We start from the raw sequence: 25,937 nt of genomic DNA, 5'->3' as shown, positions 1-25,937 counted from the left end.
TCACAAAGTCACCAAGGCCCTCACATTTCCCTACCCATTTGCCAAGACCAACTTTTGTGTCTCTAGGTAAAACACACTAAAGAAACAGAACTCCTTTTTTTGATTTTTTTTTGGTTTTGTTCTATTTTGGTGACAAGAGAGATCCTTGATGGAAAACTGGATCTGTAAGAAAAATAAGGACAGAGCCATTAGCTTAGACAACACTCTGTGACCCCAGAGTTCTGGTGGCTTTCCAGTTTTATGGCCTCAGGGTGAGGGTTTAGCAGCTAAGATCCTCCTGTGGGAAAATAAATAATTTAGGATTAAAATTTCTTCCATTCATCACCTTCCCTCTTCCTTTTGTCTGAACTCACAGAGACTTTGTTTTTTTCCCTTCAGGCTGTAACGAGCTTATGCAAAATGCCTGGCAGGAACTGGGCTTGGGCCATTGTTGGCACCTTCTGTTTCCTCTCCCTGTCCCCAGCACTTAAGATGGAGCCTCTCTCCCCTGAAATGGAAGGCCGTGGTGGTTTTACTACACTCAGCGCCCAAAAGGAGAGGGGAAAGCAGCTGATTGATTTTAGTGCTGCGTCATTCACTGGTGGGATGCAGCGAGAGAGGCTCACCAAGTTTTTGGAAAGAAAGTTCTGTAAACGTCTTTCCCTTGAGAGGAGGCTTTGCCACTGTCATCATATGGTTCCTCACTCTAGGGTAAGAAGGACACCCAACTGCCCATCTCCCTCTCAGAAGGTCGAAGAGCTAAGTCTCTGAAGCTCTGGATGACTCAGCAAATGCCCGTAATTCATCCCTCCTCCACCCACCAACATACGCATGTGCATTGATTCACGGGTCCTCAGGGTGGCTTTCAGTGGCTGAAATACTGAAGTCAGAGAGGTCTCCAGGCCAACAGGTCTGCACTTGGCCGTTCATCCTGCACTGCCTAACATATCACCTTCTTTAAACGCTCTCGCCCGCCATAGTCGGTGCTGCTGTCTGCTTCTCCCATATCCACTCTCACGTCTTCTTTCCTGGCAGGGGCCTCCTTTGGCTGGATACGCCCCTCCTTGTCCCCACTAGTCCATAGGGGCAGGGTGTGGGGGACATCTAGACCGGTCTAATCCAGTCACGAAAATTCACCCTGCTATGCTATTAATTTGCTTAAGAAGGAGCAGGAGACCCAGTGCAGGGGCTTGTCACCCCCAATGAGGGAGCAAGTATTCCAGGAGAGGGGCACCCTGGGAACAGATTTTTAACTCAAGAAGAGACCCAAGGGGAGGTGGCCTTTTCCCTTGCTTCTGGCTGTCAGGGTGTGCATGCGTGCTGTCGCTTCAGTTGTGTCTGACTCTTTGTGACCCTTTGGACTGTAGCCCGCCAGGCTCCTCTGTCTATGGGACTCTTCAGGCAAGAATACAGGAGTGGGTTGCCACGCCCTTCTCCACGGGTTCTCCCCAACCCAGGGATGGAACCTGCATCTCTTAGGTCTCCTGCATTGGCAGGGGGGTTCTTTACTATCAGCGCCACCTAGCTTTTTAAGGTATGAGGATACAATTCTGAGAGCTCCTCTAGCCATCTGCCCAGGAGGGGAACTAGCCAGCCCCGTGCTAAGGGTGTCAGAGCCGGAAGCTGGAAAAGTCCCCAGGTGTCTGATGACACCGTTGAGTTAACCAGCTCTGACACTTGCCCGCTGTCCTGTTGTTATGTGAGATAATCTCCTTAATATCATTTTGAACTGGATTCTCTGAAATTGGCAGCACCAAGTAACCTAACTCATAATCCACTTGTAAATCAAGTCGTAAAAGGCCACGACTGAGCGACTGAACTGACTGAACTGAAAAGGCCTTGTGGGCATTTGGAAACCTACCAGTTCCCACTTTCGTCTTACAGTTGAGTTAAAAAGAGAGGCGTCAGAGCAATGCCATTGGTAGAACACTTCCCAGATTTACTGGGAAGCACCTTAACCACATGAGAGAGGTAGGTAAGCTTCGTTCAACTGTCAAGCTAAGGAAATTTTCTCTCGAAGCAGTGAAAACTCTTTGCACGTGAAAGGGTCTGCATGGAGAGCAGCTGCTGAGCAACAAGATGCCTGGCAAGTGGGGGCTCTGTGAGCACCAGGGTCGGCTCATCCAATCAAGAGGCAATGAGACCCGAACCCCAGTGCTGGTTCAGGGTCCTCCCACTGTTCGCTACATGAATGGGGATGGGTCCTGGCACCAGGTTGGGGAAGCGCACGTCTGTCTGTCCACATTTGTCAGGGAACAGGGGAACAAGCAGAGAGAAGCAGCTGGAGCCTTACCACCAGAGGTCACAGCTCACCAGCTCCTCCCACTGAGATACATCTCTGTGACCTTGTGGACACTTGTTGACCTGAGCCTGCCTGCTTTCCTTACCTCTGGAAGCCTCCTGAGATCCCAGGTGCTCACCTAGACCCAGAGAAGACCAGGAACAGGTGTCTACTCCGCAGGGTCTCCCTTCACTATCAGACTTCTCCACGTTGGCCCTCTGCTCTATCCATCTTCCCTACATCAGCTATTGCTAATGACCCTTATGTTCACAGCTAAGACCCATCCTTTCCTGCGAGCTCCCTCTATCCTTCTACCTACTTGACATCTCCACTTGGTTGTCCAGCAAAAATAACAGTAAAACAGAACTCTTGATTTCTGTCCCTTGTGCCTTCATCCTCTTGGAGTCAATTTTGAGGCTTCCCTTTTCCTCATTGTTTCATCCAGTCTACCAGCCAGACTTGCTGGTTCAATCCCCACACTGTCCACTGAAGCCAAGTGAAATCGCTCAGTTGTGTCTGACTCTTTTCAACCCCATGGACTGTAACCTACAGGCTTCTCCATCCATGGAATTTTCCAGGCAAGAGGACTGGAGTGGGTTGCCATTTCCTTCTCCATGGGATCTTCCTGACCCAGGGATCGAACCCGGGTCTCCTGCATTGCAGGCAGATGCTTTGCCGTCTGAGCCACCAGGGAAGCCCACACTGTACCTGTTCATTTTCCCTCTACACCCATCACCCTGGTCCAAGCACCGTCTTTGCCTGTCTAGACCAGTGCAAATGAGTCCTACCTGGTCTTCCTCCTCCATTCCCATTCTTTACCCAATAGATACTGTGATTGTTTTGAATCAAAACCAGGAGCTTGAGATATTCCCATTTGAGAGGAGGATGCATGAGTTAATATTGGGTTGGCCAAAACGTTTGAGGTTTTTCGTACTATTACGGAAAATTTCCAATGATCTTTTTGGTCAACCCAGGTGACACTAGTGGTAAAGTCCCCGCCTGCCAATGCAGGAGACATAGAGACTTGGATTCGATTCCTGGGTTGGGAAGACCCCCCTGGAGGAGGAAATGGCAACCGACTTCAGTATTCTTGCCTGGAGAATCCCAAGCACAGAGGAGTCTGGCAGGCTGCAGTCCATAGGGTCACACAGAGTTGGACATGACTGAAGCAACTCAGCATGCACGCAATAAATGTAAAGTGTCCAGAGGTGTGCTTATGTAAGGATTTGCTGTTGCTCTGTAGCAGGGGCTGTCCACCACATCTAGAACACAATGGAAACTCCAAGACCTTGCCTGACCTTGGTCTCCCCTAAAGTGGCATCCTGACCCCTTAGCTCTTAGCCATACTGGCTTCTCTGGCCCTAAAACTTAACATTAAGCATCTTTCCTGTTTCAGGGATGTAGGGTTTGCTGTTCCTTCTGCACAGAATGCTCTTCCCTCAGATCCGCATGGTCTGGCTCCTTCTGCCAAAGGTACCTCAGTTCAGAGGGGTCTTCACAGAACAGCCAGGCTCTGGCAGCGGCCCCTCCTGCTCAGCCCACCTCTCTCTGCTTTTTATCAGAGCCACTTTATTTCCTTGACAACATTTACCACCAAATCAAGTGATCCTGTTTATTCACTGACTTGTCCACAGTCTGCCTGCATCTACTGGAATGTAGGCTCCCCGAGGAGAGCTCTTGTCTGGCTTGGTTTACTCCTATAGCACAAGGTAGGTGCCCAGGAAATATCTAATGAATGAATGCATTATTTAATTACCAAATACTCCCCACTGTGTGGACTCTGCCACCTTCTAGCTTGGATGGCAGGTAAGTATGTGGGCCTCCATCTGAATTTTCACCTCTGATCTCTTTGCCTGGGGACTTTGGCTGGCCTAGATCCACAGATTTTACCAGACCTCAGAGTCGCGAGTCTAGCCCTGGCCTGTTGGTGGACTTGGCTGTCCATGCCCTACTGTGTCATCACATCTCACAGCACCTGATGTGGTGCTGGGCACATGGTCAGTACTAATGTGTGACAGCCCAGCTGACCCACTTGCATACCTACATGGGGAGGGGTGTTGGGCGGACACTGGGGAGCCAGGTGGGAGATACCATGGCCACCAGTGGCTATTAGTTCTGGGCTTCCAGAAAATGCTTCCCTGCCTCCTACTGGTGGTGCGTGCATCCAACCCTCAGAACCCTCAGCATCCACTGAATGACGGGGGAGTTTACATCACAGCCTGGCCCTGACAGAAGCCAAGTTTGGAAATGAGGTCATTTAAAACACATGTGATGCCAGTGAGCGTGGATCTCAACACTGGTTCCCAAATTGTCACCAGAAGAGCAATTTGACAGAGGCAGAGGGTCTGGTGAGAAAGCACCCTCTCCTCACAATCACCAGGCATGGGCTCTGGGGCTTGGAAAGGGCTCTGTCTCAGGCCACTACATGGGCGGGGGCGCTGGCATAGTCTGCCTCTTCTCCAGGGAAATCATGGGACCGAGGACAGAGGGTCTGTCTGTCCCTGGGAGGACCCACCTGTCCTAACTCTGTGTTGGGAAAGGGGCCTGCCCTAGGGAGACAGAGGAGTCACCACTCAGAACAGAAGAAAGAGGCAGAACTGTGTGATGTTGGCACACTGCGTGGTTTGAAAGTGATGGCAGTGATGCTGGGATCCCCAAACAAGCCCCACCTGCCAACTGGACCCCTGCCAGCAACATACACACAGCTTTAGGGCCGGAGTGGAGCCTGGATTCAGTCTCTGGGGAGCCTTGTTAACTTTGCCACCAATGCAAACTCTCAGTAGTCCCAGGGAGGTGACCTAGTCCAGGCAGGGCAGGTTTCCAATTCACTCCTTCCTCCCTTCTCTGCCTCTCCGTTCTCCCTGCAGTCTGCGCCCCCCTTCACTTCCCCTCCTCCTGTCTCTCCTCCCATCATCTCCCCATCCCCCAGGGCTCAGGGCTGGACATACCCGTCGTGGACCCCAGACTCTCTGAGTGGCACTGGACATTGCAGTCAATAATATGGAATCACTACCTATTCCTGTGGTCTTTCAACTCTCTGGTTAAAGAAGGTCTCGGTGTGGAGCTGGCTAGTCTTAACACCCAGCACTAATCAAGTATCTTTGAACACACAGGACACTGACATCAAAGCTGAGATTTTTTTCAGGCACCCCGTCAGCCAGAATTCCAGGACATTACATTTTTACAGTGTTTATATTTCCCGTGATCTTTTAATGACAAAACGTAGGATTTTGCATTTATGGCCCATTTGAAGATAATCTGGAAAACTCAGTAGTGGCCACAGGACTGGAAAAGGTCAGTTTTCATCCCAATCCCAAAGAAAGGCAATGCCAAAGAATGCTCAAACTACCACGCAATTGCACTCATCTCACACGCTAGTAAAGTAATGCTCAAAATTCTCCAAGCCAGGCTTCAGCAATATGTGAACTGTGAACTTCCAGATGTTCAAGCTGGTTTTAGACAAGGCAGAGGAACCAGAGATCAAATTGCCAACATCCACTGGATCATTGAAAAAGCAAGAGAGTTCCAGAAAAACATCTATTTCTGCTTTATCATTTCAGTTCAGTCGCTCAGTCGTGTCCGACTCTTTGCGACCTCATGAATCGCAGCACGCCAGGCCTCCCTGTCTGTCACCAACTCCCGGAGTTCACTCAGACTCATGTCCATCAAGTCAGTGATGCCATCCAGCCATCTCATCCTCTGTCGTCCCCTTCTCCTCCTGCCCCCAATCCCTCCCAGCATCATAGTGTTTTCCAGTGAGTCAACTCTTCGAATGAGGTGGCCAAAGTATGCCTTTGACTGTGTAGATCACAATAAACTGTGGAAAATTCTTCAAGAGATGGGAATACCAGACCACCTGACCTGCCTCTTGAGAAACCTGTATGCAGGTCAGGAAGCAGCAGTTAGAACTGGACATGGAACAACAGACTGGTTCCAAATAGGAAAAGGAGTATGTCAAGGCTGAATATTGTCACCCTGCTTATTTAACTCCTATGCAGAGTACATCATGGGAAATGCTGGGCTGGATGAAGCACAAACTGGAATCAAGATTGCCAGGAGAAATATCAATAAGCTCAGATATGCAGATGACACCACCCTTACGGCAGAAAGTGAAGAAGAACTAAAGAGCCTCTTGATGAAAGTGGAAGAGGAGAGTGAAAAAGCTGGCTTAAAATTCAACATTCAGGAAACTAAGATCATAGCATCTGGTCCTATCAATTCATGGCAAATAGATGGGGAAACAGTGGAAACAGTGTCAGACTTTATTTTTTTGGGCTCCAAAATCACTGCAGATGGTGATTGCAGCCATGAAATTTAAAAGATGCTTGCTCCTTAGAAGGAAAGTTATGACCACCTAGACAATATATTAAAAAGCAGAGACTTTGCCTACAAAGGTCTGTCTAGTCAAAGCTATGGTTTTTCCAGTAGTCATGTATGGATGTGAGAGTTGGACTATAAAGAAAGCTGAGTGGTGAAGAATTGATGCTTTTGAACTGTGGTGTTGGAGAAGATTCTTGAGAGTCCCTTGGAATACAAGGAGATCCAACCAGTCCATCCTAAAGGAAATAAGTCCTGAATATTCACTGGAAGGACTGATGCTGAAGCTCAAACTCCAATACTTTGGCCACCTGATATGAAGAACTGCTGCTGTTGCTGCTAAATAGCTTCAGTCGTGTCTGACTCTGTGCGACCCCATAGACAACAGCCTACCAGGTTCCTCTGTTCATGGGATTTTCCAGGCAAGAGTACTAGAGTGGGTTGCCATTGCCTTCTCCGTACAAAGAACTGACTCATCTGAAAAGACCCTGATGCTGGGAAAGATTGAAGGCAGGAAGAGAGGGGGATGACAGAGGATGAGATGGTTGGATGGCATCACCAACTCAGTGGACATGAATTTGAGTAAACTCCGCGAGTTGGTGATGGACAGGGAAGCCTGACGTGCTGCAGTCCATGGGGTCGCAAAGAGTCGTACACGACTGAGTGACTGAATTGAACTGGAGATAATTGCATTTAAGCTAAAAAGGAAGCTAATTTAAAGAAAATAAGTGATCAGCTGTAAAACATAGCTTGACTATATTCTGACTTCTAGTTTACAAATTTCTTATCTACTGATGTTAACAATTTTAGGTTTTAATAAAACTATAGTGTCTGTGGCAATCATTGTGTAATGCATAGAATCGCTATGTTGTGCGCCATAACTAATGGAGCATTGTAGGTTAATACTACTCTAAAAATATTTAAAAAATAAATTATATTATAGCTTTCAAAGGTCAATAAAATTTGGGGACTACTGAATTAAAAAAGGATGATGATGATGTAGCCGCTACGTTGAGGTCTTCTTTGTGGCAGACACTGCACTGTGTTTAACATGCGTTTTTTTCACCGAGTCCCCCCACTTAACGTGGGCTGTACTATTATTATCAGCACTTAGCAAGAAAATGAAGCATCAGGAGTTAAAAACCTTGTCCAGGCCCAAGAAATACTGGGGGTAGAATAAGGATCTGATCCCAAGGTTTCCTGCCCAAGCTCACACCCATAGGTGCTGCCAGGAGGAGATTCTAAGATGAAACGCTTTAGCTCAGGCACCATCTTCAAACGCCAGTCACTACCACCTTACCCAGGGCTTCCCAAGTGGTGTTAGTGATAAAGAACCAGCCTGCCAGTGCAGGAGATGTAAGAGACGCTGGTTCAGTTCTTGGGTTGGGAAGATCCCCTGGAGGAGGGCATGGCAATCCACTCCAGTATTCTTGCCTGGAGAATCCCATGGGCAGAGGAGCCTGGCAGGTTTTGGTCCATAGCGTCGCAAAGAGTCAGACATGACTGAAATGACTCAGCACAGCACACTGTCTACCCAGCCGGTGGCCAGCCCGGGAGGGCCGTACATCCCTTAGTTCATCCTCACAACCACTGCCCTTGAACGTGCTGTTATTCTCCCCACTTTAGAGATGATACCGACTCTCACAGAAGTTAAGTAATATGGGCCCGAACACCCAGCGACCTGGGAGTGGAGGCCAGACTAGAACCGTGGGCTCTAACTCCAAAACCAGCATCTTCCCAACCATCTCCAAGATGATAACAGTAACAAGACTCCTGGCCATCTCTCTGCCCTCCAAGCACCCCGTCTCATGCTCCCAACCATCTCAAGAGGAAGGTTCTATGACGTTTCCTGTTTACAGATGAGGAAACCGGGGATCCTCAGCTGCTATGGAATTTTGCAAAGCTTAAGGTGCTTCTCTGCTCTTTTATGAATGGTCCCATGATCAGGCAGCAGAGCCTTTGAGGAGATGGCGAGCTCTCCCTGGAGCTTATTTTCTGGGTTGGGCTTTTGAGCATCTATTCCCACCACACACCCTGCTGTGGCTGCTAGAGGTCTGGGGCTGGTTGCCAGCGAGGAAGGATGTGGGAAGGGACAGTTAGGGAGTTTGGGATGGACATGTACACACTGCTATATTTAAAATGGATAACCAATGAGGACCTACTGGATAGCACAGGGAACTCTGCTCAGTGTTATGTGGCAGCCTGGGTGGGAGGGGAGTCTGGGGGAGAATGGATACATGTATATGTATGGCTGAGTCCCTTTGCTGTTCACCTGAAACTAACCACCTGAAAGTAACTATTGTTAATCAACTATACTCCAATATAAAATAAAAAGTTTTTTAAAAAAAAGAAAAAAAAAGCTCCCATTACTGCCTCCCCTTCTCCTCCCCCTCATCACTTATTAAGCTTTCATGGCACATGGATTTGACAATGGGGATAATTATAGGCAGGAGGAGAAGGGGATGACAGAGGATGAGATGGTTGGATGGCATCACCGACTCAATGGACATTGGTTTGAGCAAGCTCAGAGAGCTGGTGATGGACAGGGAGGCCTGGCATGCTGCAGTCTGTGGGGTTGCAAAGAGTTGGACACGCCTGAGTGACTGAACTGATAATTAAAGGTTGCCGGGAGCCATCTCCCGGCATATTGCATATTGAGTGCAGCACTTTCACAGCATCATCTTTCAGGATCTGGAATAGCTTAACTGGAATTCTATCACTGCCGGGAGCCAGCGTGAGGAACTCTGCCCGTGGCAAAGGTCATGAGGAAGGAGGCTCAGCATACGCAAAGGCGGGATCGAGCCTCAGGAGTTCCCCTGGAAATTCTCGAGCATCTACCCCCAAAACCAGAGTCTGCCTATTTTCTGCTTTGTGCTCTCACCTACACCTCTGACTTTATGGGGGGCTGTCCCCCACTACCTCTCTCTGAAAAAAGAGTTAACTTACAGCTCCAGTTAATAATTCCTGGGTGTGATAGTGTTTCAACCTACAAACTCTTTTGGAAGTCCTCTAGCCTGCCTGAATAGGTTTTTCCGGCCACATGTGATTGCTCAGAGCCTCCCAACTGTGAGAGGCATGAGATGTTCTAAACTGTCTAAATACAGATTCCTTTGAGCAGTTAAAAGATTGATTAGAAATTGTATTGGTGAAGGGTTTGTCACTTGTTGGGCCATTGTTTGCTGCTAAGTCTCCATATCCCTTACCTACTGTGTCCCTGGCAGTGTATTGACTACATTCAGGAATCTAAGTAGTAGCTTTAATGTTTGTAACCTGGGACCCTTGAGTTAATTCTTTTTCTTGTTATAGCCCACCACACCTTTGCTCTGTAGGAATGCAACTTTATCTAATGCTTTTGGAGGGTGGTGCCTGACTCATCACCTTTAGAGAAAAATAAGTTTTCTGAAGAAAGGGTCTTAAAATGTTAACAGGCCTCCAGGCCAGAAGATGATGCAAATCACCTAAACTTTTGCATATGATAAATTTGCAGGAAGAAAGCCTGGCTTGCTGCCTGACTCTACCCCTTCCCCCATTATCCTCTATGCATAACTTAAGGTATAAAAACTACTTTGGCAAATAAAGTGTGGGCCTTGTTCACCAAAACTTGGTCTTCCCATGTCGTTCTTTCTCTCACCTTCTGGCTGAATTATTCAGCCTCTTTTCTCCACTGAATTTCCTCACTGAGCTATCCTTATTTCAGCCTCTTTTCTCCACTGAATTTCCTCACTGAGCTATCCTTATTCTATTACTCTTTATATCTTTAATTAACATTTAAATAAGCTGTTGTTTCCTGATTCCTTCCTTCTCCGTTCCTCTCTCCTTTTCACTCTTTAGCTCTTTCTCTATCTTTAGATCTTTCTCTATTTTCTTTCCTTTTTTCTTTTCGCCCCTTTTTTTTGAAAAGAATGTATTTTTAATATGTAAATATGACAAACAGAATATATAAAGAAGCTCTCTAAATCAATAGAAATGTGGAAGAAATATATAAACTGGTATTTCATTGATAAAAAAAACAGAATTATCCTGGTAAACCTCACAAGGAATAAGTGGAACAGAGTTGAAAACCAGTATGAGGCATCAGTGCACCCTCCACATATCAGGAGATAGTTAAACATATATGATACCAGATGATGCCAATTACTGGTGATGTAAAGCAATGAGAATATCGATATAATGGTAACTGGAGAGTACTTGAATAATAATTTTGGAATAACATCTGGAATTATATAAAAAATTACTTATTTCCCATCTATGACCCTAGAATATGTATTATAGGGTATATAACCAAAAGAAAATAGAGAAAGATCTAAAGATAGAGAAAGAGCTAAAGAGTGAAAAGGAGAGAGGAACGGAGAAGGAAGGAATCAGGAAACAACAGCTTATTTAAATGTTAATTAAAGATATAAAGAGTAATAGAATAAGGATAGCTCAGTGAGGAAATTCAGTGGAGAAAAGAGGCTGAAATAAGGATAGCTCAGTGAGGAAATTCAGTGGAGAAAAGAGGCTGAATAATTCAGCCAGAAGGTGAGAGAAAGAACGTCATGGGGAGACCAAGTTTTGGTGAACAAGGCCCGCACTTTATTTGCCAAAGTAGTTTTTATACCTTAAGTTATGCATAGAGGATAATGGGGGAAGGGGTAGAGTCATGCAGTAAGCCAGGCTTTCTTCCTGCAAATTTATCATATGCAAAAGTTTAGGTGATTTGCATCATCTTCTGGCCTGGAGGCCTGTTAACATTTTAAGACCCTTTCTTCAGAAAACTTATTTTTCTCTAAAGGTGATGAGTCAGGCACCACCCTCCAAAAGCATTAGATAAAGTTGCATTCCTACAGGGCAAAGGTGTGGTGGGCTATAATAAGAAAAAGAATTAACTCAAGGGTCCCAGGTTACAAACATTAAAGCTACTACTTAGATTCCTGAATGTAGTCAATACACTGCCAGGGACACAGTAGGTAAGGGATATGGAGACTTAGCAGCAAACAATGGCCCAACAAGTGACAAACCCTTCACCAATACAATTTCTAATCAATCTTTTAACTGCTCAAAGGAATCTGTATTTAGACAGTTTAGAACATCTCATGCCTCTCACAGTTGGGAGGCTCTGAGCAATCACATGTGGCCGGAAAAACCTATTCAGGCAGGCTAGAGGACTTCCAAAAGAGTTTGTAGGTTGAAACACTATCACACCCAGGAATTATTAACTGGAGCTGTAAGTTAACTCTTTTTTCAGAGAGAGGTAGTGGGGGACAGCCCCCCATAAAGTCAGAGGTGTAGTGAGAGCACAAAGCAGAAAATAGGCAGACTCTGGTTTTGGGGGTAGATGCTCGAGAATTTCCAGGGGGACTCCTGAGGCTCGATCCCGCCTTTGCGTATGCTGAGCCTCCTTCCTCATGACCTTTGCCACGGGCAGAGTTCCTCACGCTGGCTCCCGGCAGTGATAGAATTCCAGTTGAGCTATTCCAGATCCTGAAAGATGATGCTGTGAAAGTGCTGCACTCAATATGCAATATGCTGGGAGATGGCTCCCGGCAAAAGGTGCTCTCAGTGCCTGCTCAGATCCTCTTTGTGCGCTTGCATATCCACTGCCCAGTCCTGTGAATTATGAACGCTGTCTACTGATGGCCTAGAGCTGCCTGCTTCCCCAGGAACTTGTCCTCACCCAAACGGGAGCCACTTTTTCACAAAGACACACACTCCCAACCTCTCCCAGTAGCTAACGACTGACTCACAGAAGAGCAAGAAAGGCCAACCCTCTTGCCCCAAGGCTAGACCCCCTCTGGGTGTCATTCAACCTCCAGGCCTGCCTGGACCAGGCTAAGTGGACTTCAGCTGAGACCTCATCCTTGCTTTGCTCCGTCCCCTCCCTCTCTGGCCTCCTCTCACTCTTTTTCCTTCACTAAATCCTGTGCACCCAAATCCTTGTCTCAGGCTCTGCTACTAGGGAGCCCAGCCTGAGACAGGGGAGGATCCAAGATGTTGCATAAGGCAGGCTCCCTGCCCTCAGTGATCTTGTACTAGAAGGTGGAGACAGGCCACCTATGTACGTAAAAATCATCCACAGTACAGGATGGAATAGGCTGGAGAGAACAGTGGTTTAAAAGATGGGAGAAGGTTTCTGTGGAACACGAAGTTCACAGAGGACAAGAAGGGCTGGAAACAGTGGGAACCACAGGGAGAAAGTTTGAAGGAAAAGCTCCAAGAGGTGTAGGACCCCCGGCTCACCTCTCCTGTCTCCTCCTAGCTGGGGTCTGTGAGGAGAGGAACCACCCGAGGTCAGCAGGGAACAGGGAAATCTCTGTTTTGACGATCCCAACAATGGGTTTAGCGTTGTCCATGAGTGTCCGGGGCTGCCCGAGAGAGCCACGCCAGTAGGCCCTGAGGCCAGAAATGAGTCTCTCACTCTCAAGTTTCCCCTGAAAGACTGGGGGTCTTGGTGCCCCCATAAAGACCTCCTCCTTTCAGAGAAGGGACAGGCGCTTCACCATGCTACAGGGCTGGCGAGTCGATGGGCTCTAGGATCACTCTGCAGAGGGCCACGGGCATGAAAGGGGTCCACATACCTGCCGGACTGCGGGCCTGGGGACTTGTTTACAAAGATTCAAGGATGTAGTAGGCAGCTCCTAGGGCTCCCAGAGCCACAGCAACAGTTCCGAGGGCTCGGAGCACGCGAATTACGATGAGTGGAATGTTTTCTTGAAGGTCTTCTGCAGAGCAAAGCAGAGAACCCATGGGTTGGGGGCAGCTGGGCTTTAGTGCTCGTCCGTAGGCAGGGGAAAGGAAACCATGAGGATGACAGGAACACCCACCTCCCCGCTAAAGGTCCTCCTCTCAAGGGAACACAGTTCCTTTCGCCTCTTTCAGTAATGCTCTACCACAAGACTCCCTCCAGGATCCGGGGATGGGCTGGCCTGGGATGCCAGCTCCCCTGGGCACTCAGAGAGAAGATGACAAGGTGTTTAAGGCCACCGTGTGCCAGGCCCTGTGCTAAACACCTCCCTCCCACCCAGTGTCCTCTTCAGGCCTCACAACCCCGCTGTGGAGGAGTCCTGCCGCATAGGTCTGTTCTGGAGATTAGGCAACTGAAGAAGCCACATATTACACCCCCACAAAGCGGGTGGGAAGGGAAACTGCACGAGGCTGCTAGTAAGTATGAACAAAGTGAAAGTGACTTGACTGACTCTTTGCGACCCCATGGACTTTAGCCTACCAGGCTCCTCCGCCCATGGGATTTTCCAGGCAAGAGTACTGGAGTGGGCTGCCATTTCCTTCTCCAGAGGATCTTCCCAACACAGGGATTGAACCCAGGTCTCCTGCACTGCAGGCAGACGTGGAAGGCACTCAGAAAAAGCAGTAGCCATTTGGACAAAGACCCTACTAAAGCAGAGATTCTTACTTAATATTTAAGCACTTAAAATTTTTTAATTTAATTTAAAAAAATCAAAATTTTAATGTATTTAAAGCCAGAGCCAACACTCCACTCTGCATAGAAATGGAAAGGTTACAGAAGCAGGTGTGAACTTGAGCAGACTTAGGTGCACACCTGACACAGGCCAGACTGGACCTCGGCCCCTCCCCTTCACATTCCTATTTCTGAGCCTCGCTTGTACCTTTTCCTCCACCCGGGATCCTTTCCCTTTAAAATAGGCCATGTGTTATGTGTGTGCGTGTGCATGTATGTGTGTGCTCAAGAGCATCCTAAAATCCTTCCAGATTCAGCTCAGATATGACTGATAACACAGCATCTACGTGGACCCCAGCTCAGGAGCGAAGCTCTTTGAACATCTCTTTTGGGACACAGATCCCTTCCTGGTTTGCATCGGAGTTTCTAGATGCACATCTTAGCTTATCATGTAGAAAATGAAAGTGAAAGTCTTTCAGTCATGTGCGACTCTTTGCGACCCCATGGACTATACAGTCCATGGAATTCTCCAGGCCAGAATACAGGAGTGGGTAGCCGTTCCCTTCTCCAGGGGATCTTCCCAACCCAGGGATCTAACCCAGGTCTCCCAAATTGCAGGCGAATGCTTTACCAGCTTAGCCACCAGGGAAGCCCATGACCTGCTGAGGCTAAGGGCAATTTCATAAACAGAAAGATCAGTGAAGAACTGGTCCCTGGGGCAAAGGAAGCAGGCAGCTAGGGCCCTGGCCTTGTGGGGAGGAAAGGCAGGCCTTCCCCCTTGGTCTGGTGGCCACGGAAGGAGCGCGAATCAGATACCATGTGGATGGCACAATTTTTAAGAGTAAAGCTCCCTGTTCTGGTTTCCCTCACCGTGCCTAGCATCCTATGCAGAGGAGGTTTTCCTACTTGGTGGTTTGTGAATCCATGGCGCTCCCTGGCACCAGATGGATGAATGTACTGAATGGAAAGACAGCTGATCATGGCAATGGTGGGGGCGGGGGCAGGCCCTTCCTAGCCAGGACTTACCAGGTAGCAGAGCATTTTAGCTCTGGTGTGCTCTCCCAACACACCTGGGTATCTGTTCGCCTCGCTTCACAAGGCTGAGAGATGATGATTTTCAAGAATGTACAAGACAGGGGAGTTGGCGGGGGAGGGGCTGGGAAGAGGAGTAGAATGGAGATGGGGGTGGGTGGGTTCTGCTTTAGGGTGGGTGATGCCCAGATGGAAGATGTATCCTGTTGGACATGTGTAAGATCTGAGTATAAGTGGGGCTTCCCTGGCTTCCAGAGCTGGGGGGAGGTGGAGGTCCTGCTCTAGCCCTTGTACGTAGCCCTGATGCTGCTGCTGTTAAGTCGCTTCAGTCGTGTCCGACTCTGTGTGACCCCATAGACAGCAGGCCACCAGGCTCCCCCGTCCCTGGGATTCTCCAGGCAAGAACACTGGAGAGGGTTGCCATTTCCTTCTCTAATGCATGAAAGTGAAAAGTGAAAGTGAACTCGCTCAGTTGTGTCTGACTCTTGGCGACCCCATGGACTGCAGCACACCAGGCTTCTCTGTCCATGGGATTTTCCAGGCAAGAGTACTGGAGTGGGGTGCCATTGCCTTCTCCGTACGTAGCCCTGCGCCACTGCAAAAGCTACTGGAGAAGTTCCCTGGACAGATGTCTTCCCACCAGGGGAAGCGGCAGCCACCTGGGGGCTTCATGGGAGAGGAAGAGAAGGGTGAGGCAGTGGGGGCCACTGGGTCAGGGACAGACCCCTGTGGGGCTGCCAGGAATAGCCTGAGACCTGCTGAAGGAGGGGGAGGACTTCTTCTCACCAAGGGGTACGTGACTTACATTCACATGTATCTCTAAATTCTGGGGGAAGTTCACATGCGGGTCAAGAACAGGAAGCTTTTGGCTGTGGCACAGGCCACAGAAGGAGGCAGTGGCCTGACAGAGCGTTTAATCACCGAGCTTCTGAGTGACAGGGAGCTTGCGATGGAGGGGCTGTGGGAGAGTGTGCTCTGAAGCAAAGAAGAATGAACCCCAAAGGAGAAAATTGGCACCTCTCTGTGCAGGTGGGTCCAGGCAGAAAAGGCCAGAAGCCCCACCCGAGGAAGCAGCTTTCCTCTGGGCCTTGGAGTCCCCAGAGGAGGCTGAGTGCATGTGTGCGTGCTGAGTTGCTTTAGTCGTGTCTGACTCTTTGCGACCCTGGGGACCACAGCCTGCCAGGCTCCTCTGTCCATAGGACTGTAAGTACGAGGTGAGCCCAAGATCCAGCACCCCCCCAGGGGCTGCAGAACCTGTAAAAGGTGAGGAGGTTTGGGAATCCTCTCCCTGACATGGTCGGCCAGGCCCGAGGCAGAAGGACATCGAAGATGCGGCTGTGGCAGAGGCCCAGACGACGCCAGCAAGCAGAGCTGCCGGGGCAAATGGAACAGGAACAGAATGCGCGCGGGCCCACTCGAATCAGAGGCCCTGCTGGACAGAGAAGGAGAGAGGTGAGGGGCCCACTGCTGCAGGAGGTGTCCATGCGAGGAGCAGTGGCCTATGTAGAGGAGAGAGGAACGACTGCTTGGGGAAATAATGCATGCTACCTGGGAATAACACAGAGAACACCCATGTAATAGCTCACACCTGGACAGTGCTCTGTATGGCATTATCCATCGCATCTCATTGTCAGCAGTCCTGGGGTAGGGAATATTGTTATCCTCAGCTTACAAATAAGGAAACCGAGGCTCAAAGAATATCAAATATGTGCCCCGATAGTAAGGAGATGGAAGAATCGGGCTTCAGCTCAGGATTACTAACTCGCAATTTGGGGCTCTTTCCACGGAATTTGAGGGAAGGAGGACTGCACATCCTAGGAGAGGTGGCATTGACATTCCTGCAACCAGAGCGGCCATGTTCCGTTTTTCTGGAGCTCACAGATTTATCCAGAAGACAACCACTCCAGTGGACCGTCTTTGAGATCCTTTCCCAAGCTCATCTTCCATTACTGTCCTGAGCTGCAGGTCCCAGAGGAACTTGGAGACAGCGCCCTCTGCTGTTTAGCAAGAGGACTCCCGGATGGATCATTCCCTCCTGTAACTACTTCCGCCTTGGCTCCCTCTTCCTTTTTTTTATTTTTTAAAATAATATTTGGCTGCACCGGGTCTTAGTTGCAGCATGCAGGATCTTTGATCATTGTTGTGGCATGTGAGATCTTTAGTTGCGGCATGTGAACTCTTAGTTGAGGCATGTGGGATCTAGTTCCCTGGTCAAGGATCGAACCCAGGCCCCCCATGTTGGGAGCTCAGAATCTTTACCACTGGATCACCAGGGAATTCCCTGTCTTGGCTTCTTGACTGAACTGCCAACCCTAAAGCCCAGGAAGCCAGTGATCAACACCCATTCTACTTAGACTTGCCCACGACAGAAACTTTTCCTGGAAAGGGGAGGGACGGGATTCTAAAGATGAGACTTATCTTTTTTCTTTTAAAAACTGGGAAAAAACAAACAAACAAACCGGACACACAATTTCCATTCTAAAGTTTACCCCTTTGAAGTGTTCAGTGGCTTTCAATATATTCATGAATGTATGCAATCATCATCACTAATTCCAAACTTTTCCATCCTCCCCCAAGCCCATTAGCAGCCCTGCATATTCTCCACTCCCTGCGGTTCTGGGCAATAGATTTGTCTATTGTGGACATTTCATAAATGGAATCACACAATATGTGGGCTTTTTCGAGACTGCCTTCTCTCCTTAGTCTAATGTGTCTGAGGTTCATCTGTGTGGCAGCATGTATCAGCATCGCTCGTGTCTTTGATTTTGGCTGCACTGGGTCTTGGTTGTCATGCGAGGGCTTCTGTAGTTGTGTGTGGGCTCCAGAGCAATGCAGGTTCAGTAGTTGTGGCACCTGGGCTTAGTTGCCCCAAGACATGTGGGATCTTAGTTTCCCTGACCAGGATGGGACCTGTGTCCTCTGCATTGGAATTTCAATTCTTAACGGCTGGACCACCAGGGAAATCCCCATCATCGCTTCTTATTGCCAACTAGTATTTCATTGCATGGATGTACCATATGTTGTTTATCCATTTATCATTTGATGGTCACTGAGCTGTTTCCACTTTTCGGCTATAATGAATAATGCTGCTGTTTTAGTTCTGGTGTGGATGTATGTCTTTAATTCTCTTAGGTATATACTCAGATCAGGAATTGCTGGATCAGATGGCAATTTCATGTTTAACCGTTTGAGGAACTCCCAGACAGTTTTCCACAGCAGTTTAACCATTTTACATTCCCACCATCAGTGTGAGAAGGTTTTGACTTCCCCACAGCCTCACTGAGGCTTGAAATTGTCCATCTTCTTGATTACAGACATTCTTCTGGAAGACTTGTATTTTCTTGAGCTACAGTATTCTCTACATATGAAAAGATTTGTATTTTAGAATATGGCATCTTTTATTTAAAGGTCCTCATCCCTTATCACCAACCTTCCTTCCCACTCTGGCTCCAAGGGAGACAATTCCTTTGGCAGAAGAAGAGTGGGCATCCACTGTAACCATGGATGAGCCTCACCAGTTCCCACTTTGCCTCCGCCACAAACAGAATACCAATCTGAGGGTGAGCCACATGCATTCATGAAAAGATGTGCAAATAGAAAGTCTTGTGTTCTACAGATCAGTTCTCAAGGCCATAATCCAGAAAGATTTATCTCAGTGTGACGGTCATCAGTTCAGTCGCTTAGTCGTGTCTGACTCTTTGTGACCCCTTGGACTGCAGCATGCCAGGCTTCCCTGTCCATCACCATCTCCCGGAGTTTACTCAAACTCATATCCATCAAGTCGGTGATGCCATCCAACCAACTCATCCTCTGTCGTCCCCTTCTCCTCCCACCTTCAATCTTTCCCAGCATCAGGGTCTTTTCAAATGAGTCAGCTCTTCGCATCAGGTGGCCAAAGTATTGGAGTTTCAGCTTCAGCATCAGTCCTTCCAATGAACACCCAGGACTGATCTCCTTTAGGATGGACTGGTTGGATCTCCTTGCAGTCCAAGGGACTCTCAAGAGTCTTCTCCAACACCACAGTTCAAAAGCATCAATTCTTCAGCACTCAGCTTTCTTTATAGTCCAACTCTCATATCCATACATGACTACTGGAAAAACCATAGCTTTGACTAGATGGACCTTTGTTGGCAAAGTAATGTTTCTGATCATAACATATACAATATTTAGTATCATACTCAAAACATTTCCACATGTTAATGGATTGATCCCTAGCCACAGAAATGTTGTCACAGCCATACTTGGACTTAGGACTCACCCTTACTCCTCTCATTTATTTTATGTCCACACAATCTGAGAGGGAAAGCTGTGGTCCTGGGAGTTTGGTGGGCTCAGGACCACAGTCACGGGCACTGGCTCAAGGTAGATCCAGAAGCTCAGAAAGGATGTTCTTCCTCCTGGGCAGACCACCAAACCTTCCAGGATTGGAAGATCATTGCTGCAGTTGAGGGAGGATTCTAAAGTCAGAATAGACCGAAGTTCCCCTCTTAGTGCTACCAGCAGCTGCATGAGGGGCAGCTGTTACACTTGCTTGAGCCTCAGTTTCCCCATCCATAAAATGGAGATGATACTAGTATCTCCTTTATAAGACTGTGAAATAAGATCACTTGGCTGAGTCGAATGTCAGGTATGCGGTGAGTGCTCAGTGATAAATGTTAGCTATTACCATTATTAGTAGCATGGTATTAACCAGACCACCTCCTGAACTCTGTTCAAGTTCTCTCGACACAATCCCATGCTTATTCAGACTCTGGCTACCCAAGAAGACGGGGGACAACTTTTCCTGGACAGCCATTCTATTTTCAGACAGAGCTAATTGTTGGATACTTTTTAAAGTTGAGCAGAAATCTACCTTCTACAGTGCCTTCCATGGATGAGTTGCCAGATTTAGCAAATAAAAATATAGGATGCCCGTACAATATTCAGGACACACTTATTATTTATCTGAAATTTGACAGGGAGGCCTGTATTTTATCCAGCAACCGTATCCATGGGCCCTTAGTCGGACATCTGAGAACAACATAGAACAAATCTACTCATACTTTCCAGCTGACAGACAGACAACCTTCAATTCCCTCAACGGAGTCTCCTACACCAGAAGGCTCTTGCCTCCCCCGATTCCTCTCAGCTCCCCAACCTGGACTATCTTCCTTGGACTAGATTGTTAGGCATCTTTTACGCACACAAACAGCCTGATGAGGACAGAGTAAAGCAGCATGACCGCCTTACTTGTCCTTCACTGGATTCTTCTATTAATGCAGCCTTGTGTTTATTTGGGTATGTATGGCTCCCAAGGAGCTAATACTACCCACCGAGCCACGGCGAATGTTAATCTGTCTGAATACCCTGTGGCTGTCTTTAGAGAGACTCAACATGGTGAGGAATGACAAAACCCAGGAATCCTGGGCTCTTGGGTAAAAAAATGAACCCCAAACCCTTCACCCTCGCCCTCACCCACACACTCCCCACTGCACGGCTCCAGAATACACATTATCAGTACATCACGACCCAATCAGAAGAGTTATCAGCCTCTGGGGCAGCCCTGGGATCCATCAGCAGAAAGCCTAGAACCACTTGAGTAAGACGGCCGCCCACCTGCTTTCCTGGACCGAGAGGATGCTTTGGAGTTGGGGTCTGGAGACACGACGTCCTGAGCTGAGTGGCTGTGGCTGACTTCTGGAGCTGGGAGGGCTCGGCGTGCAGGTTGCGAGGGGGTAGAGTTGCTGCTGGGCTGTGAGGTGCACCCCGAGCTGGGCTGCTGCGGGGTGGGCCCTGGGCTGGGGGGCGGTGGGGCAGGTGCTGGGTTGGGCGTCAGGGGGGCCGACCCCGAGCTGGGCAGCTGCGAGGTGGGCTTGGGGCTGGGTGGTCGCGGGCTGGATCCAGAGACGGGCTGCTGGGAACTCGACTCTGAGCTCTGCTGCTGGGGGGTGGATTCGGAGCTGGCGTGCCGGGAGGTGGAGCCCCGGCGCCTGGTTTCTGACTTCTTCCTCTTGCCCTTCTTCATGGTGGATCCTCCTGACCTAAGCGTGCACCTACATGGAGCTGCCTAATGTCCCGGCTCCCTCGCTGAGGGGCCGTGTGCCCCTGCCCTGGGGGAAGGCTCTGGCGTCCGTCTGGGCTAAGGCCCTGAAGCGAAGAGTCACCCACCCGCCTCCTGTGAGGTCACAAAAGACAGGGTGGCTCCCATGGCAGGGGCTCTGGGGACAGTCTTCTCTGCTGACACCTGCCTGCTGCCCTCCGTCCTCCTTGGTTCCTGGAGGTGCCCACAGACCTGGGCACCTGGTTAAGCCTGGCCTTGGAGCCTGTGGCAACTTAGACCTCAGGATTCTGCAAACTGAGACCCTCCTTTGGGCACCTGCCTGCTGGTTGTGTCCCTGGGTCTCTGTGCGCTATTCCTCTCCAAGACACCCTGGCTGAGACGCTTCCTCTATCACTGGTTTTTATGTAACCCCCACCCACTCCAAACAAACAAACCACTTCACCATGCATTTTGTGAATTTTTGGTAACTGAAGATTTGCGGGTCCATGGAAGATCTACAGCCTTTTACTGTCTTGCTGTCTGCTTCCCCACACCAGATTATCCCGTTTGGAGTGGCTTCCCCCTTCTCCCAAAGTCTGCTCTCCTCACTGTGGGAAAGGACTTGGGGGGTTCCCCAACTTTGATAAGAAACATTGCAATGGGGAAAAGAATTTCCACAAAAACATAACAGGTGTTTGGAAAAATAAACTTTTCTGAAACTCATTACACTGACAATAGCAGTTGCTGTTGTTCAGTCGCTAAGTTGTGTCTGACTCTTTGTGACCCCATGGACTGTAGCACACCAAGCTTTCCTGTCCTTCACCGTCTCCTGGAGTTTGCTCAAACTTATGTCCATTGAGTCGGTGATGCCATCGAACCATCTCATCCTCTGTCGTCCCCTTTTCCTCTTGCCCTCAATCTTTCCCAGCATCAGGGCCTTTTCCAATGAGTTGGCTCTTTGCATCAGGTGGCCAAAGCATTGGAGTTTCAGCTTTAGCAACAGTCCTTTCAATGAATATTCAGGGTTGATTTCCTTTAGGATTGACGGGTTTGATCTCCTTACTGTCCAAGGGACTCTCAAGAGTCTTCTCCAACACCACAGTTCAAAGGCATCAATTCTTCAGCACTCAGCCTTCTTCATGGTCCACTCTCAGACCTCTGCATGACTACTGGAAAAACCATAGCTTTGACTCTATGGAACTTTGTCGGCAAAGTGATGTCTCTGCTTTTTTAATATGCTGTCTAGGTTTGTCATAGCTTTCCATCCAAGGAATAAGCATCTTTTAATTTCATGGCTGCAGTCACCAACCACAGTGATTTTGGAGCCCAAGAAGATAAAATCTGTCACTGTTTCCACTTTTACCCTATCTGTCATGAAGTGATGGGACTGGATGCTATGATCTTAGTTTTTTGAATGTTGAGTTTTAAGCCAACATTTTCACTCTCTTCTTTCACCCTCATCAGGAGGCTCTTTAGTTCTTCTCCACTTTCTGCCATTGGAGTGGTATCATCTGCATAACTGTGCTTGTTGATATTTCTCCCACCAATCTTGATTCCAGCTTGTGATTCATCCAGCCCAGCACTTCACATGAGATACTCTGCATAGAAGTTAAATAAGCAGGGTGATAATATTCAGCCTTGACGTACTCCTTTCCTGAGTTTGAACCAGTGCATTGTTCCATGTCTAGTTCTCACTGCTGCTTCTTGATCTGCATACAGGTTTCTCAGGAGGCAGGTATGGTGGTCAGGTAATCTCATCTCTTTAAGAACTTTCCACAGTTTGTTTTGATTCACACAGTCTGACAATAGCAGACCATCTCTCGGACTCCCAACTCGTCGTGCCAATTAGGAGACTATGACTCTTTCTTGAAGTTAACAATGTGATCTTCATTTTAGGACAGAAGAGGAAACAGGATTTTAAAAAGACAACCTTAAACTTCACGCTTGGACTGCAACACAGAACATGTTCACAGTAGGACACTCCGCCCTTAATGCGTCACTAGGTGAGTGAGTTTTCGCCTGTTAACCTTGAGAGTCTGGGGGCTGATAATCCTGCTCCAGGATACAGTTTAGGGTAGAACTTTTACGGTTTAGGGAGAACCCCCATGTAAGGCCAGACCTGACATGAAATATAAAATGACAGGAAATATTTTAAGGATTCTAGAGCCTGAAAATATCTTAATGATTCTCTTCTTGCAAAAGAGAAACTGAGGTTCAGAGAAGTTAAATTACCTTCCCAAGGTCACACAGCCAGTTGGAGGCATCAATAAGTCCCGTTCAAGGCTCTTTCTCTTAGGGAGTCAGATAATTATACAAGCCTTAAAATTAATGAATTTTTAAATTCCTTGATAGGATTGATGAAAACAAAGGCACGAAGGATTAGAAATGAAAGGAAGCTCAGATCAATAAAGCTGGGTTGAATCTGGTTGACCCTTGGCGTGAGGAGGTTCACGGAACAGGTGAGTCTGCAAGAAGGTGGTAATTCCCTGAAGTCAAGAGCAATGGATCTCTCAGCAGGGGATTCAATTTAGAATCAGAGAGACTGGAGACCTGAGTTGGGAAACCTGTCCTGATTTAGCAGTCAGGTCAGGAACTCCTAAGGTATTTATCTCTGCGCAATTTGATATTCAGGCAACCGATGGGCTTTTGACTGAGGGCCTCGACTTGGTTTATACCATCATTTCTCAATCTCAGCCCTGTTGACATTTTAGGTCAGAAAATTCTTTGTTGGGAGGCTGTCCTTCACTGGAAGTGGTTTAGGAACATCCGTGGCTTCTGCCCATGAGATGACAGTAGCCACCACCCTTCAACCCAAGTGGTGACAACCCAGAATGTCTACCAACATTGCTAAATGTCCCTGGAATGTGGTGTGTGTGTGAGAGAGACAGGGGGAGGGGGAGGGGGAGAGAGAGAGAGAGACTGAGCATGAGAAATTGCCCCTGGTTGAGAACCACTGGTTTAAGTGAATTAGAGATGGGTAGACACATATGGGTGGGCTTCCTGCGTCACTCAGTGGTAAAGAATCCGCCTGCCAATCAGGAGACCTGGGTTTGCTCCCTGGGCTGAGAAGTTCCCCTGGAGAAGGAAATGGCAACCCACTCCAGTATTCTTGCCTGGAGAATCCCATAGGCAGAGGAGGCTGGCGGGCTACAGTTGCAGAGAGTCAGACACGACTTAGCAACTGAACAGTGACAGCGAACGGACACATGTGGGTAGCATTTTCTGGTAGCAATGAAAGAAACATTCCATTTCACATTAAAAAGCCAAAGAGAGCACAGAAAACAAATGCCTGTACCCCAGGAGAGTGATGAAGGGAACACAGAGGGTCAGGCTTTGGGAGGAGTGAGGAGTCTTCCTATGGCCATGGAGAAAACAGCAAGGAGGTCCCAAGAAGCAGGATGATGGCACCTGTGGAGTAAGAGGTTGCCCCAGAAGGATGGGGAAGGATAGCACTACTGCTAAAACATCTTCCACTCTGCCTGTGGGCATGAGCACACATTCCAAGCCCAGAAGTCTGACTCTACAACACATGATTCTGTAACTCAATGAGTCACAACTCATTGTCCCTGGCTCGTAGGCCATCTCGCTGCTACCCACGTCTAGTTCCAGCTGTTGGTGAGCCCAGGAGGTCGAGGAACACTTTCTTGCATTTGTGGAAGCATTTTCCCCCTACTTGAGCCCTTCTCCCTCTCAGAGCACTTCCCAACATCAAGATCCACCTCAAGTGGACATCTCATAAAGCCTTTCTTGGGATCCCCAATGAGAAGTGATCTCTCTCGCTCTGAGTCCCAGGTCACATTCTGTGTGGTGTGAGAACGATTTCTATGCTTGTCTTCTTTTGAGTTCCCCACTCCCGAGCTGTGGAGACCAAGGAGGGCCAGAGTCCAGAGAAGGGCCTCAACAAGCTGCTTGAGGGTGACGGTAGGAGGACAAAGAACACAGGGAATCACTGACTGCAGGGCGGGCATGGCTGATAGGCGACAAGGCTCCTGGGAACTGCATCACCAAGAGCTTGTTTTCAAAGATGGAGTGGGATTTTCTGGACTTGCCTGAGGATCCCCACTGGAACAATCCCTAGGCAAGAGGCTTTCCTAAGCAGGCAGGCTGGCCATGGGAAAACCTCATGGACTATTTAGGAGAGGGAGGAGAATGGGCCTAAAGGGATGCAGCTAGGTGGTCGGGACGAGGTCCTGAGCAGAAGGTCCCTGACGCTGCTGGCCCTGACGCTGGTGCATCTGGGGCACCCAGATCAGGCAGTCACCATTTGTCCCGAAACTAGCATCTTAGAGCTGGAGGGTACCATAGATGCCAACTGAGCCTTCACCCCCACATGTCAGGAGGGCAGCTAATCAGCAAGAGGGGACAACTAGCTCTGGTCACCAGCAGAAGGGTCAGAGAAGGCAATGGCACCCCACTCCAGTACTCTTGCCTGGAAAATCCCATGGACAGAGGAGCCTGGTAGGCTGCAGTCCATGGGGTCGCTAAGAGTCGTACACAACTTCACTTTCATTTTCACTTTTTCACTTTCATGCATTGGAGAAGGAAATGGCAACCCACTCCAGTGTTCTTGCCTGGAGAATCCCAGGGATGGGGGAGCCTGGTGGGCTGCCGTCTATGGGGTCGCACAGAGTCGGACACGACTGAAGTGACTTAGCAGCAGCAGAGGGGTGGCATAGCCTCCAGTAATGGAGCCTTGACTACCTGCCCAGAGCACCTCCTTCTTCTGGACTGATGCCCCTGGAGGGATTCTAGGAGGCAGAGGCATTAGATGCTCATTTAAGAGCCCAGAGCCCTCAGACCCATGGATTAACCCATAGGTCTGGAACCCTCCATAGGGTCTTGAGGGCTGGAGGTAAGAATCCCGAAGTGGGGGAAGGAGGAGGGTTACTAGGCTAACACAGGGCCTTCCTTAT

At 48.6% G+C, this 25,937-nt stretch overlaps 1 protein-coding gene across 3 annotated transcripts; it reads right to left on the bottom strand.

Annotated features, from left to right (window-relative positions):
- Positions 1-93: 93 nt before the first annotated feature.
- On the bottom strand, positions 94-21,127 carry SPATA3 (spermatogenesis associated 3). 3 transcript variants are annotated; one of them, XM_019978433.2, is made up of 4 exons: positions 20,601-21,127; positions 16,260-16,437; positions 13,135-13,278; positions 94-162 (listed from the first exon to the last, which is right to left on the bottom strand). In XM_019978433.2, exons 1-3 carry the CDS (start codon positions 21,007-21,009, stop codon positions 13,173-13,175), a joined length of 693 nt encoding a protein of 230 aa, XP_019833992.1. In that variant the 5' UTR covers positions 21,010-21,127; the 3' UTR covers positions 94-162; positions 13,135-13,172. The 3 variants fall into 3 exon arrangements, with proteins under 3 accessions (XP_019833992.1, XP_070629942.1, XP_070629940.1); XM_070773841.1 differs by having other exon boundaries at positions 16,260-16,434; XM_070773839.1 differs by lacking the exon at positions 94-162 and adding an exon at positions 11,864-12,949.
- Between the last annotated feature and the right edge of the window lie 4,810 nt (positions 21,128-25,937).

The sequence above is a fragment of the Bos indicus genome, chromosome 2 (genome assembly GCF_029378745.1).
Source record: "Bos indicus isolate NIAB-ARS_2022 breed Sahiwal x Tharparkar chromosome 2, NIAB-ARS_B.indTharparkar_mat_pri_1.0, whole genome shotgun sequence".
NCBI lineage: Eukaryota > Metazoa > Chordata > Mammalia > Artiodactyla > Bovidae > Bos > Bos indicus.
Note: the sequence above shows the minus strand (reverse complement) of the source record. Positions and strands in the feature narration are given on the sequence as shown.

Bases quoted from the DNA above. Each gene is read 5' to 3' on its own strand.
- SPATA3 (XM_019978433.2), bottom strand. From the start codon at position 21,009: ATGAAGAAGGGCAAGAGGAAGAAGTCAGAAACCAGGCGCCGGGGCTCC. The intron at 16,438-20,600 runs GTGGGCGGCCGT...TTCTCTGTCCAG, and splicing joins CTCTCGGTCCAGGAAAGCAG to CAGGGCCTCTGATTCGAGTG. The intron at 13,279-16,259 runs GTTCTGCAGCCC...TTTGCTCTGCAG, and splicing joins AACCTCCTCACCTTTTACAG to AAGACCTTCAAGAAAACATT.